Here is a 15,123-nt window from a genome sequence, read left to right on the forward strand (position 1 = left end):
ACCAATATTTGTTGCCCAATGAATCATACTCATTTAACATATTCATTTTCTAGGTTTAATTGTAACAGTATTTTATAAACCTTAGCTTTAAGATGATACTTTGTACAAATGATGAACAATTCAAGTTCATTTTAGCAGTTTCAAAATCTTTTTTTTCAATTGCAAATAGGTAAACCAATGACATGTACAGTCTTCTAGCTCTAGGTCTTCTTTTGATTTGAGAGAATAAATGAATTTTCATTATTTCACTCTAAATCTACCAATTAGAACTCACTCTCATCTTCTTCCTTTAAATAAGGTTTCTTGGGGTTACACCCAAAGAGGTATTTTAAACAAAAACTTTTCTTTGCATTTATCTCTTACTTTATAAATTGCACACTTCACAAAGTGATTCTTGAAATCTGCATTCATTTTAAGTTTATTACACCATAGATAGGCATGCCATCAAAATTTCAGTTTATTACCTTCCAAATTCAATAATCCTTTATTCTTTAGGTCACCCATTCCTTCATCCAGACCAAACAACATGCCTCAAAATGCAATTTTAAACCTGAAAGACCCAGACCTTTTTCTTTGGCAACCCGCAAGAATTAATATTCAATTCTTGTTTTTTTTCCTTGACAGTGAATTTTAAATACTGTTAACCATTTCAGTTTGGAAATTATATTTTATGTAAGGTATTGGGAGAAATTTTAAGCAAAATGAAAAGACTTTAGTTTACAAACTAGAACTTTTGTTCAAATATGTCTATATTTCCATGCCCTACATGGAAAGTCTTTAATAAACAGTGAATAAAGACCATAGGCAAACATGAAAATGAAGCCTTATTATTGTTGGTGGTGGTGGTTGTAGTCAGCTAGATGTTTAGGCTGGATTTGGAATTTTTACCCATCTATAGAGTCCTTCCCAAGGGACTTGATAGGCAGATACTATTTGATGTGTTAATGGTATCATAGCAGGATGAAAGTTGTTCCAAGTAAAGCTGCTTTTGCAATTGACTGGTGGTGATTTTGTCAATGCTGATGGAGTTTAAGTGTCTAAGTTATTCCAGATTGCACCCAAGATACCTATTGCTATTGTACTATCTTTGCTTTCTTTTGTCACAGTTGTTTCACTTTTATTTACATATCTTGTATTTCGTTATCTTCTCCAGTTCTTTCTCTTCTGTTTTTCTGTCTTCAGGTTCTGCTACATCCACTATCCAGACTTTTTTGTTTTTCTTATCAACAATTGTTAAATCTGTGGTGTTCTGTGGCAGGTGCCTGTTTATTTTAATTCTAAAGTCCCAGAGCAATTTAGTTTCTTCATTTTCTATGTCTTTCTTTATTTTATAATCCTGCCAGTTCTTGCTTGCAGGCAAATATTTCTTGTAGATCTTTCAATGCAGCATTGTTGCTACTTTGTCATGCCGTTGTTTGTAGTCAGTGTGATCTTCTTGCAACAGCTAACTAGATGATTCACTGTTTCTACAGTTTCTTTGCAGAGGTGTCATTTGCTATCTGCTGATATCTTCTCAATTCTGGCTTTTGCATGCTTGGTCTCATACAGCCAGAATTAGCCTTTTCTCTCTTCAACTTTCCTGCTCTTAGCCATTGCCAGGTTATTATCTGCTTCCCCTGTTATATTTTTAAAGTAAATGCTTTGTCTTCCCATGCCTCCACTCTGTTCTTCATTTGGTCCTTCTTGTAGAGCAGTTTACTTACTAGGTTTTTCTTGAATACTAGCTTCAATGCATCTCTTTCACTATCCTTCAGATATTCTTCCAATGTCCATTTTTCTTCTTCAACCATCTTATTTACTTGTAACATTCCACACTCACCCATTTTCCCTGGTTAAGCAGAGTCTCTCAACATTGATGTGTGGATGAATGGCATGATTCATTGATACTACTTTTCTGGTTTTCCTATCCCAGATCTTTAGTTCTGCTTGAGTCCAGACCACTATTTCAGCTGTTGTACCTAATGACTGGAATTGCCCATGTGTTGATTGCCTTGATGGTTTTTCCTCTACTGAGTTTGGAGTATCATCTTCACTCTCTTTATGTATTCATTTTTAACCCTTCTAACCTTCTAGTCTTCATTTGGTCTTTCTTGCAGGCTAGTTTGGTCTCTCCAGTAATCAGTAAGCTTATTATTATTGGTGGTGATGGTTTGTCACATAGTCAGCCAGATGTTCAGACTCAATTTGGCATTTTTGTCCACCTATTGAGTCCTTCCCAAGGACGTGGGATAGGCAGATGTGGATGTTTGAGGTATCATCGCAGGATGTAAATTGTTCTGAGTAAAGCTGCCTTTTGCTATTGATTGATGGTGAATTTGTCAATACCAATGGTGTTCAAGTGGTGCTCCAGTTGTCTGGGAATTGCACCCAAGGGGCCTCGGATTATTGGTACTGCCTTTGTTTTTTGCCACAGTTGTTTTATTTCTATCTGCAGGTCTTTGTATTTTGTTATCTTCTCCAGTTTTGTCTTCTTTCTGTATGCCAAGTACTGCCACATTCAGTATCCAGACTTTTTTTGTCTTTCTTATTGATTGTTTTAAGTCTGGGATGTAATGTGGAAGATACCTGTCTGTTTGAAGTCTAAATTATTATTTATTCTATCCCAACAACTGTTCACAGGTGTTTTCTTTAAGAATTAGTTTGTCCATGTTGGTTAGAGTTTTCACACAAAAATGTTTCATTCAGAAATAAAATAGTATTCCTTACTTATCTCTTCTTTACAACCAATTAACAAAATGAAATGCACACAGGAATTGTACTGAATAAATACAAAATAGGTAAAATATAAAATTTAGGCTATGCCATACTCTGCTTTCAATGATATTAACAGCCTTGCCCAACAAATGTCAAATTGTCAAAGCAGGGATGATGAATGATGAACTGGGTTTGTCCCCAATTTCTTTATAGAAGGAACTAGCTTCTTGTACTGAAGACATTTCTTTAAAAAATAAGGCCAACTTTTAAACAAGTCAACTGAGTGATTTTCTTCCATTTCATCATAAGGAAAAAAAAGTGTGCTTTCTCTGTAGCAGCACCTGCTCTATGGGACAGCATCCCCCAAAGATCCAGGTGGGGCTGACTCTATTAGTTTTTTCTAAGGCTCTGAAGACTTGGCTATTTCCCAAGGTGTTCAGGTCAGGTTAAGCGAACACTGTTATAGACAAGATTTTAGAATCGGAACATACCATTTACCTTTTGCATCATGGATCATGCCATTCTATGAAATGGGTGTCCATATAAATTAGCTAAATAAATAAATATCAGTGGTCATGGTGCTTCAAAAAGAGACTTGACTGAAGGCAGATCAGAGATCCAACATAGTATCTGACCAGAGGGATGAGGACTACCAAACAAAACCTTGGGAATGAAAAAAGAAGCAAGTTTCTCACTGCTTTTATCCCCAATATTCATTATAAGAAAAAGAGATTTTTCAATCTACTTCTAGACTAAAATGAAAGTTAAAAATGTCATTTACAGCAACAAGCAAAGGGTTTCACCGTTTTTCAAAATATCCTTGTGAACAAAGTGGATAAATGTGGAGAAGAGGATTCAGAGAATTTGCAGCTTTTTATACAACATATTTGAAAAGTCAAAGGGAATCATCAGTTAAGAATGAGGAAGCAGTACAGTTATGTAGTTAAAAAGGCCAGTATAATTGTGTGCCATATAAACAGAAGAATAGCATACAGATCCAGGAAGTAACAGTTGCATTGTACTCTGCACTAGGCTGACTGTCATTGGAATACTTTATTCAGTTTTATATATGTATCTTAAAAGAGAAAAACTAGTGAAATTTTCATAGAAGAGTTACTACAATAATATGAAACTGGAAATCTGCCACAGAATGTTCAATGGATTTCTACATTGACCAGAAATATGACTTGTTAGGTCCCTTCTAACTAATATATTACATTACTACATAACATTTTATTCATTGCTATTAAACTGCTCATAAATAAAATTAGAATTATTTATGTTAATTATTAACATTATTTTTATTGAAATAAAATAATCAAATTGATTTCAATTCAGTTTGAGCATTACCCTTCTCTTAAGTATGATTCTAATTTTGGACTGGTTGGTAATCAGACGAACTGGAGCACTCATGATTTCATGCTGACAGCTTTGGATTGCATCTGCTTCTATTCTGATCATCTGCCAGTTGATTTCTTTAAACGTCAATACCTATAATAAAACATACATAAATTAATTAAACATTAAGTAGAGTTTGTCTAAGTGTGTGTATGTGTGTGTGTGTGTGTATGTATAAAGCAGGCATAGCTGCTTCTCTTTTTGATTCCAAAAGATTGCCAACTGGAATTCAGTTTACATTTGTTAACTTTCATTCTTTAAGATTAAAAACTCAAATTTGTTATTGATAACTAAAAAGAAAAAAAAGCACATCCTAAATCAAGACCACAAAAAGCAATTTAAGAATGCAATGTGTAGGTTTGTGTATTTTGACTTTTGGATTTATTTTGTAACAGTTTAAGGTTATTATTAAGAAGAGATCATAGAATCACTCTCATTAATCTAGGGATGACATGATAGCAGTGTTCCAATATCTCAGGGGCTGCCACAAAGAAGATGGAGTCAAGCTAGTCTCCAAAGCACCTGAAGGTAGGAAAAAAAGCAATTGGTGGAAACTAATCAAAGAGAGAAGCAACTTAGAACTAAGGAGAAATTTCCTGACAGTTAGAACAATTAATCAGTGGAACAACTTGCTTCCAAAAGTTGTAAATGTTCCAACACTGGAAGTTTTTAAGAAGAGATTGGATAACCATTTATCTGAACTGGTGTAGGGTTTCCTGCCTAAGCAGGGGTTGGACTATAAGACCTCCAAGATCCTTTCCAACTCTGTAATTCTATTCTATTCTATTCTATTCTATTCTATTCTATTCTAATTCTATTCTATTCTATAATTCCTGTAGAACTAATGAGGCCCCGGAAGATTTAAAAAAAAGATGACATCACTAAATGTGAAGGAAGAGGATGTAGGAAATTACAGATCTTTCAGTTTGATATCTATAGTAGGAGACATCCTTGAATAACTTGTTGAGCAGACTACTTGTAGGCAGGTAAGCTGCATTTAATGGAACCAGCATGTGTTTGTCAGAAACAAATCATCCCGGATTAACCATATCTCATTTGACAGAATTATTAGTTTAGTAGATCACAGGAATAACAGATTTAGTATATCTAGACCTTAGCAAAGCTTTAAATGTAATCCTTCAGCATTTTCTCCTTAATAAATGATAAAATATGGACTAAAAGGTTTCACGGATACATGAACGCACAATCAGCTGAACAACAGCATTCCAAAGGGTGTTCATTTAAGGCTTCATTTGAGCTTGAAAGGAAATATTGAATGAACTATGCAAAACAAAGAGTCTAGGTCATGGGATAGCGCAGAGAACACCAATAACTCCACAGATCATGGGAAGTAATAATTCATTCTACTCTGTTCTAGTCAAAGGTTATTGGGAATACTGTATCCAGTTCTGGGCACCATAATTTAAAAAGTACAGTGTCATACTCAAGCACAGTCAGAAGAGGGATAGCAAGATGATGAAGGGTCTGGAAACCAAGTCCTATGAAACTGATCTGGGTCTATTTAACCTACAGAAAATATACAACATACCCGTAGAAAATATACAGGTAGATACAATAGAACAGTAGTCTGAAAGGTTGTCACAAAAAACAGGGAGTAGGCCAGGGGTGGGATTCAACCAGTGCAACAACCGGTTTGGTGGGCACGCACTTTGTGCGTGTGCGCATTTTCAACTCACTTCTACTGCAAGCCCTGCGTGTAAAACAGCTGATGCGTGACAATCAGCTGTGCTGTGCAAAGCAGCTGAGCTGGAAAACCCAGAAATAAAGCACAGACTAAAACCAGGGTGGATGGGTGGGCCCAACAGCTGATTATTGGAGTGAACCTGTTCACTCCCAGCTCATCTTCGGAGCTACCAGTTCACCCGAACTTGGCTGAACCAGTAGAATCCCACCCCCGGAGTAGGCTTATTTGCTATTGCCCCAGAAAGCAGGACCAGAATCAGTTTGTAAAAACTTCAAGAAAATAAGTTCAGACTAGATATTATTATACAGGAGTTTGATCATACAGTGAAGCTAGTGGTGGGATTCAATTTTTTTTACTACCGGTTCTGTGGGCGTGGCTTGGTGGGCATTCATGACTTGGTGGGAGTGACTTGGTGGGCGTAACAGGGGAAGGATACTGTAAAATTCCATTCCTTCCCCACCCCACTAATCTGCTTTCCAGCTTTTCTCCTATGCAGGGCAACAAAAGAAGACCCAGACCATCAGCTGGGACTCAGGAGGCAGAGAAGAGTTGGGGGCGGGGCCAGTCAGAGGTGGTATTTGCCGGTTCTCTGAACTATCGAAAATTTCCGCTAACGGTTCTCCAGAACTGGTCAGAACCTGCTGAACACCACCTCTGAGTGAAACAATTGACAAATAAAATTGTGAATTCTCTTTCACTAGAAGTTTTTAAACAAAGATTGAATGATTATTTTTAAAAGATGTTATAGTATATTCTGCATTGAGCAGTAGCTTGGATCAGATGACCTCTACAGAGCTTGCCAATTTTTTAAAATCTATGATTATAAGGTAATATATCTGAACATTGCAATTCCAGATGTTTAAACCTAATTTTCTTCAATAAAATAACTTATGTCAAGATTTAAATGTATAATATGTTCCCATGGTGGCACCAAAAGTAATAATGTGATGCTGACATAACCTTTGATCCCTATCAAGACACTTGGCCCGTTGTTTTTAAGATTATTTTATCAAAAGCAGAAATCAAAGTTGCAACACAATACAGTAATCTCCAGCATAACCTGGATTTCCAGCAATGCCTCTGGAACCCACATATATCCCAGAGAATCTAAGAAAATAAAATGGTGAATTCTGATAAATCAAGATAACCAGTGTTTGAGAGTATAGGAGCTGCAACTCAGCCCTCTCACCTTCTGAAAACCTAGAAATTGTATGTTTGTTTAACTTTCTTTGTAACTCATCCTAATCAAAAGATTGGGCATGCACCTGAACAAAAATGGTAACACAAAACTTCACACACCCAAATGGACAACACACATAATCATAGCTGAAATGACACAGCAACATCATTGGAAATGGAATGGCTCAATTTTTCATCATTTTTCATCATTTTTAAAAAAACATGGAAATGTTAAGGATGAGGACAGGAAATAGTTTGAAAAGTTCCAGAAATAGGTTGTTTCCATTTTCTCCTTTAAAACTATTTAAAACCTGAAAACTTTGATGAATGGTTTTACAATGGTTTTCTGGGAGTATCCCTAATATGCTCCAAATCTAAAGGAGGCCACGGACTCCAAAAGCTTGGGCTTCTGGATTTGCTGCAACAGATTCATTCTTCATGTTTACTATTTTCTCCAGAATACCAATAGATTTACCTAAATGCAACCCATGGAGGATATTATATATAGACATTTAGATGCTCTATAGTCCTGATTTTTATGACATTGAGATTCCTTTTGCAATTTATTTTGTTTCCTACATACTTGTCGAGTCCCATTAAAGGCTTTCACAAGCATAATTTCACAAGCAAAGTATTTCATAAACCAAGAAATGATAGTCCTCTCTTGAATCAGGCATTTGAACAGCATGATTATAAGAAGTTTCTTCACAAATTGCAAATGGCATAACAATTGAATTAGTAGCAAACGTATGATTCAGAGCTATGCTCATATATATATGGTAGCAAGTGACTTAAAATGGTTTGTTGTTGTTAGTTGTGAAGTTCTGGAAGATTAAAACACTGACACATTGAGACCCCATGGACAACGTTCCTCCAGGTCTTCCTATCCTCTACCATCTTCTGGAGTCCATTTAAGCTCTTGCCTACTGCTTCAGTGATTCCATCCAGCCACCTCATTCTCTGCTGTCCCTTTCTTCTATTGCCCTCAATCTTTCCCAGCAACAGGCTCTTCTCCAGTGAATCCTTCCTTCTCATTAGGTGGCCAACATATTTGAGTTTCAACTTCAGAATCTGGCCTTCTAAAGAGCAATCAGGGTTGATTTTGTCTAGGACTGACTGATTTGATCGCCTTGCAGTCCAAGGGACCCGCAGGAGTCTTCTCCAGCACCATAGTTCAAAGGTCTCAATTCTTTGGTGCTCAGCCTTTCTTATGGTCCAACTTTCACAGCCATACATTGCAACTGGGAAAACCATAGCCTTGACTATGCACACTTTTATTGGCAGGGTGATGTCTCTGCTTTTTAGTATGCTGTCTAGATTTGCCATAGCTTTCCTCTCCAGAAACGTCTTTTAATTTTTTGGTTGCTGTCCCCATCTGCGGTGATCTTGGAGCCCAGGAAAATAAAATCTGTCACTATCTCCATTTCTTCCCCATCTATTTGCCAGGAATTGAGAGGGCAGGATGCCATGATTTTACTTTTCTTAATGTTGAGTTTCAAGCCAACTTTTGCACTTTCCTTCTTAAAATCTCCTCCTTAAAATGGTTAGCCACTACAAAATAATTTTAATATTAAAATAACTGTATAAAATGCTGATCAGTCTTGGTTAGGGTTAGCTAAGAAGGGCTGAAAGGGAGATCACCAGGAATACCAGGGTTATAGGCTAACTGGAAAATCCTAAAAAAAATCCCAGAAGTCAATTGTGATAACGTATAGCAGCTAAACAAAATTATAAAAGACGTTATTTAAATGCTAGTATTTATATCATACTAAATAAAGTGAATTCTGCTACAATTATTTTTCTATGTGTGAAATAGATATGTGAAAAATACAGTTTCATTGTACAAGAGGAGAAAGGAGAAAAACAAGATTTACCTCTCCACGCTGTGATTCTTGTAATCGAGTAAATCTTAGATCATCATGTTCCCATTTTGCATTTACACTATATATTCTCAACTGAGAAAGTTCAAATGAAGCATTAAAAGCTTTTGCTCCAATTCGGATTATAATGGAGTTTACAGAAACAGATATGCCTTCTACAACTTTCTCAGCAAAACCATATTCACTGGCAAAATAAAATACATGGGTTTAAATTAGACTTTAGTGCATATGAATGAAACATTTAGCAATTAGTCAAAATGAAGACAATATATGTACTGGTATAGATAAAGAGTACAGATCCTCACAAAATCCAGAACAGATTAAAGATTGCTAAACAATCCAATTCAAAGGAGTCCAATAATTAAAATAATGAATTACATTTTCTTGTGTTTCATGGAAATATTATGCTAGAGCAGTATAACCTTAAAGCAATAGCGTTTTCCCCCAATTACACATGGCTATATTTAATAGCTGCTGAGTGAACTAAGGAAAATATATGCTTGGTTCAAGAAATGCAGACAGGTGTTACATGCATACTATTAAGTTATCTGCAGCACTTTCCCCCCTTAGATCTGCAGAGCACTTAAAATCTACTTCTGCTTTGAGCTGATTATTTCACTGGTTAAGATCTTACTCATACTATTAATCCTGAATCTTTGAATTCCAGTCTTAGTTTGGTTTTATTCCTCTCTACAGTGGTATCTCGGTACTCATCATTAATTGGTTTCAGAAGGTGTAATAAGTACTGAAAACTATGAGTACCAAACAGGTGAGTTAACATGCGACCCTTTGTTTCAGCTGGAAAGGGTAGTGAGTAACAAGGCAGCCAACAGTGACAAGTTGTAGCTTGTGCATCAAGTACCAAACAAATGACAAGTACTGGGACAAATTTTTTGCGTCAAAACAAGTTGACTACCAAATTCGACGAGTTTTAAAGCAGTCAAGTACCGAGGTATGACTCTATTTCAGAGAGTAAATCTGTCTTCTCTTGCATGGGACAGTCTTTTAGTTATTTGTAGGCCACTATCATATCCCCTGGCCCCCCAGTCTTCTCTTTCACAAGTTAGTCATATCCAGTCCTTTCAGAATTCTATACAGATTGGTTTTCAAATACCTAATAGTTCTGATAGCTAGCAAAAATATGTACTTTTCTCACACTGGAGATTTCTTCATGTGTAGCAATCACATCAAGAACACTTACTGTTTTTGATCTTTTCTTAGTTAATTTTGATGCAGCCTTTTTCAAAGGAATAATCAACTTTTTCTATTTTAATGACCAAATGCTATTATAATGTTTAAATTATAACCAGTTTGTTTCTCATACATATTATATACATTTCACCTTAATCACTTAAAAATGATTAATAATAATTTACCTTTGTCCTGATGCAGTTGCTATAGGTGATGGTCCATTTGGGGCACGGGGTTCGTCACATGTACTCATTTCCATTATTACTTTATCCAATGACTGAGAAATACAGGAAAAAAATAACAATCAAATTGTTTTAATTTTTTAAAATCAATTTACCTATTTTATTTATGTATAATGGCTGGGTAAAGTTTATATTATAAAACTCTCTAAATACTGCAGGTTGTCAAGAAAAATGTAATACTGTAATAAATAGTAATAAAAATAATAGATTTTAAAGAAAGAAACCTAATTACAGCAATTGTTCAATTTGGTTATCATGAACATACAAATTTTATACAATATTATGCCTATCTATAATAGTAATTTGCTAGGTTTTTAATAATTGTATGCAAATTAACTTCAGTTAAATTAAATCTGTTAAAGAAATGCTCAATAGCCACAGCTGAAATCTGTTTCCAACTGCATTCCATGCATCTCATTTATGCAGCCAATGCCATACAGAATGGAAACATTAAAACACACAATGGTTCTCTGGGTCCTGTTATATTATCACTTATAATAATTTATTTCTGATAGCAATATCAGACACAAAATTGGGCTTCTAAAAATACATAAAATATATAAGATACATAAAATGGTAACATCCATGAACCAACATAGTGTACTGTTTGTCTTAAATAAAGCTTAATTCAGCATATAGCATTGAGAGTCTGTAATAACATACACTTTAAGGCTACTAAGTACAGCCAAACTCTTCATCAATCTGGCAGCTATACTGTGGTAAGACTACATTAACTACCCTAATTTTTAAGAAAAAATATTGCAATAGGCAATATCTAGCAAGCTATCAAACTATGGTTTATAAAGAACCCTCCCCAAACATTTAGGCTCAACTTCCTCTCTTAAAATTGAAGAACTCAAATATTATCAAATACTTCAGGCGAATGAGAAGCAAGCTAAAAGGAGACATTTGAAAATGCAAATATATACTTTTATAATTTCTGAGCTTATAACCAGTCCTGGGACTTACAGCCATTCTAGTATCCCCATGATGATGACCTTGGTGTTTAGCAACCAGTTCACACTTATGATGGATGCAGTGCCACGTGATCATGAAATTGCTATTTATGGCCTTCTCTATCAGTTTACCACAAGCAAAGTCAAATTAAATCAATATTTATTCAGTTAATTATCAGCAAAATTTAAAAGAATGAAAACAGAGTGAAACAAATAAGATCTAGCAAAATAAATCACATAGAATAACATTCACTCCTCCTACATTACTACTAACATTCACTCCTTACTACATTAATACATTTGTTATCCAGATGATAAATCTAAAACATTAATAAGTATAAAATTATATCTATATACATATCTATTTAGATCTAACAATTTATAAGTTAAACATGTATCAAACCAAAAATAGTATTTAAAATAACCATTTATTAATGTCTTTAACCAATTATGTTTTACTTTCATCCCAGCAACAGAAAATTTAGCTACTCCATGCATTAATAAGTGATTTTAAATCCTGAAGGAGAAGGTTCATGTAAAATTTATCGGGCCTCCCGCATGAAAAGCAGGGAAGGCTACAAATTGCCGTGTAAGTCTCCTCAGCCTGCACACCCACCCCAGACCTCTCTGCACTCACGCCAAACTAGACACATATCCTTTGTGCACACTCCATTACCCTCTCTCGCACCATCACACACACCCTTACATCCCCATGCGTCCTTTCTGAACCTTACACCCTCATGCAACCTGTTGCACCTTCCCCCACTCAGCAGCAGCCACTTACTTACCTGCTTGTCAGTCTGCTTGTAAAACACTTGGATTTGCAATTTCTTGCCAGCTTCCCCACTGAATTGGTTCTGGAATTCCAGCAGGAAGTTGCCTCATCTAATACTGTGGGATTCAGTTAATGGTGGAAACTGGAATTGCATTCCATCGCTAAGCAATGTAGTTGCATTTTAGAACTATATCATTTAATGACAGAAATTCCAGTCCCAATTGTGGTTGTATGTTAAAGAATATCTGTACTGCTTCTATTTAATTATTTTGACCACTATTCTCTTCTTAGTGTAATTATATAGGCTGTCTCAATTTACAACAGTAATTGAGTAACTGTCCCTTACTACAGGGATAGTGTAGCAAGGCTTGTGGAGGGTGCATGGGAATGTGCAAGCATGCAGAGGATGTGAGGGAAGTGCAAGGAGGGATGGGGAGAGCGCACATGGATGCATGATGGTGAGTGAAGTTGCAAGAGAAGCAGGATGAAGTTGTATGTGTTTGTGTGTGTGTGTGTATATGCAAGCAAGGTATAGTGAGGTCTGAGGAGGTGCACATGGGTATGAAGGGTGCACGTATGAGGATGCAAGGGAGGCATGGCAAGGCTCAGGAAAGGTGCATAACTGCGCAAGTGATCAATGTAGCATGAAAGAAGAGACTGGGGGAGGGGACCCTAAACTCATTGACTTATTGGCTTCCTCCTTGCTTTTCTGGGGAGATTAGTTGAGAAATTAACAAATGGTGGGGGTGCTGGGATGGTCACAATTTGTCATAATCACAGTTTGTTCAACACCACTGTTAACTTTGAACAGTTGTTGAATGAATGGTCATGAGTGCTACTGTAACACAATATTCTTTCATTTATTTTTGTGACTTCCAGAAAATGATAGGCTATATACACTGCTCAAAAAAATAAAGGGAACACTTAAACAACACAACGTAACTCCAAGTCAATCACCCTTCTGTGAAATCAAACTGTCCACTTAGGTAGCAACACTGATTGACAATCAATTTCACATGCTGTTGTACAAATTGAATAGACAACAGGTGGAAAGCATAGACAGTTAGCAAGACATCCCCAATAAAGGAGTGGTTCTGCAGGTGGTGACCACAGACCACTTCTTAGTCCCTATGCTTTCTGGCTGATGGTTTGGTCACTTTTGAATGCTGACGGTGCTTTCACTCTAGTGGTAGCATGAGACGGAGTCTACAGCCCACACAAGTGGCTCAGGTAGTGCAGCTCATCCAGGATGGCACATCAATGCGAGCTGTGGCAAGAAGGTTTGCTGTGTCAGCGTAGTGTCCAGAGCATGGAGGCGCAACCAGGAGACAGGCCAGTACATCAGGAGATGTGGAGGAGGTCGTAGGAGGGCAACAACGCAGCATCAGGACCGCTACCTCCGCCTTTGTGCAAGGAGGGACAGGAGGAGCACTGCCAGAACCCTGCAAAATGACCTCCAGCGGGCCACAAATGTGCATGTGGCTGCTCAAATGGTCAGAAACAGACTCCATGAGGGTGGTATGAGGGCCCGACGTCCACAGGTGGGAGTTGTGCTTACAGCCCAACACCGTGCAGGACGTTTGACATTTGCCAGAGAACACCAAGATTGGCAAATTCACCACTGGCACCCTGTGCTCTTTACAGATGAAAGCAGGTTCACACTGAGCACATGTGACAGGCATGACAGGGTCTGGAGATGCCGTGGAGAACGTTCTGCTGCCTGCAACATCCTCCAGCATGACCGGTTTGGCAGTGGGTCAGTAATGGTGTGGGGTGGCATTTCTTTAGGGGGCCGCACAGCCCTCCACGTGCTCGCCAGAGGTAGCTTGACTGCCATTAGGTACCGAGATGAGATCCTCAGACCCCTTGTGAGACCATGTGCTGGTGCAATTGGCCCTGCCACCTCATTAGGAGCATGCCCACGTATTGTAGGGAGGTCATACAGGCACGTGGAGGCCACACACACTACTGAGCCTCATTTTGACTTGTTTTAAGGACATTACATCAAAGTTGGATCAGCCTGTAGTGTTTTTTTCCACTTTAATTTTGAGTGTAACTCCAAATCCAGACCTCCATGGGTCGCTAAATTTGATTTCCATTGATAATTTTTGTGTGATTTTGTTGTCAGCACATTCAGCTATGTAATGAACAAAGTATTTAATAAGAATATTTCATTCATTCAGATCAAGGATGTCTTATTTTTGTGTTCCCTTTATCTTTTTGAGCAGTGTATATATATATTACTTTAAAAATCACAGTGAAGTGGCTGTATTCAAAACTCACCAAACAGATTGGATGTGTTTTCAATTTTGTCCATGGTATCTGTAATGGAAAACAAATATAAGACACAATATTTTAAGCAGTAATGAACTTTTCCTCCAGAAAAGAAAATAAGATAAAAGGAACATATAATTTTATCTACATTAATAAAAACAAAATCAAATTATCTCTACCATTTTTCAGGATAAAATCATTCAAAATCAGGGAGGGAAGGAGGAAGTATTTGATCTCTGACAACAAAATATTCTATATAGACAAAATAGGAAAAATCCTCTTCAGCTAATTTCTGAGGTTTCATACCTGCTGATATTCATATTATTCATGGATCTCTGATGGGAAATAGATTCAAAAATCCATCAGGAAAGATAGCTCTTTCTTCAAATAAACTGTAACACCAGTTCTGAATGGGCTGCAGTCCAGTAGTAGGCCGCAGCCAGGATTGTGATGACCCAGAGTGTAACACAAATGTAACAAAATCCAAAACATAAATAAATGTCCTTTAATGCCTCCAACGTGGCCCTATTGTTCAATAATTCTCAGTTGGAATTAAAACTTATTCAAAAATAGTCTTCAAAAGTAAGCAATACAGTCCGAACTTAATGAACAGATAGAGGTGAAATAAAAAACCAAAACAAACTACAATGAAAGAAATTCCACAACGGACCAGGATAAAGATAGGATACCAACTTCAAGGAAATAACAAGGCACAGTCTGTTGGAAGGATGCCAACCAAGATAACTTCAGCCCAAAATAAAACATGCTTTGCTTCTAGCAATGCTGTGTTTTAACCGTCTCTCTTATACACTATTCTCCCCAGCTGCAA

The 15,123-nt window shown here is 36.9% G+C and overlaps 1 protein-coding gene across 2 annotated transcripts in view; it reads right to left on the reverse strand.

Moving 5' to 3' along the window:
* The window catches only part of BLTP3B (bridge-like lipid transfer protein family member 3B), a 68,718-nt gene that overhangs the window by 48,029 nt on the left and 5,566 nt on the right, over positions 1-15,123 (reverse strand). For both annotated transcript variants that reach the window (XM_026694251.2, XM_087968163.1), the window contains exons 3-6: positions 14,304-14,342; positions 10,233-10,324; positions 8,851-9,040; positions 4,045-4,185 (exon numbers count right to left, since the gene is read on the reverse strand). In XM_026694251.2, the coding sequence (XP_026550036.1) occupies positions 4,045-4,185; positions 8,851-9,040; positions 10,233-10,324; positions 14,304-14,342 (462 nt within the window). The remainder of the gene's footprint in view (positions 1-4,044; positions 4,186-8,850; positions 9,041-10,232; positions 10,325-14,303; positions 14,343-15,123) is intronic.

Source organism: Notechis scutatus, chromosome 6 (assembly GCF_049901735.1).
Source record: "Notechis scutatus isolate UNSWTSFEM ecotype Mainland chromosome 6, rNotScu1.2, whole genome shotgun sequence".
NCBI lineage: Eukaryota > Metazoa > Chordata > Lepidosauria > Squamata > Elapidae > Notechis > Notechis scutatus.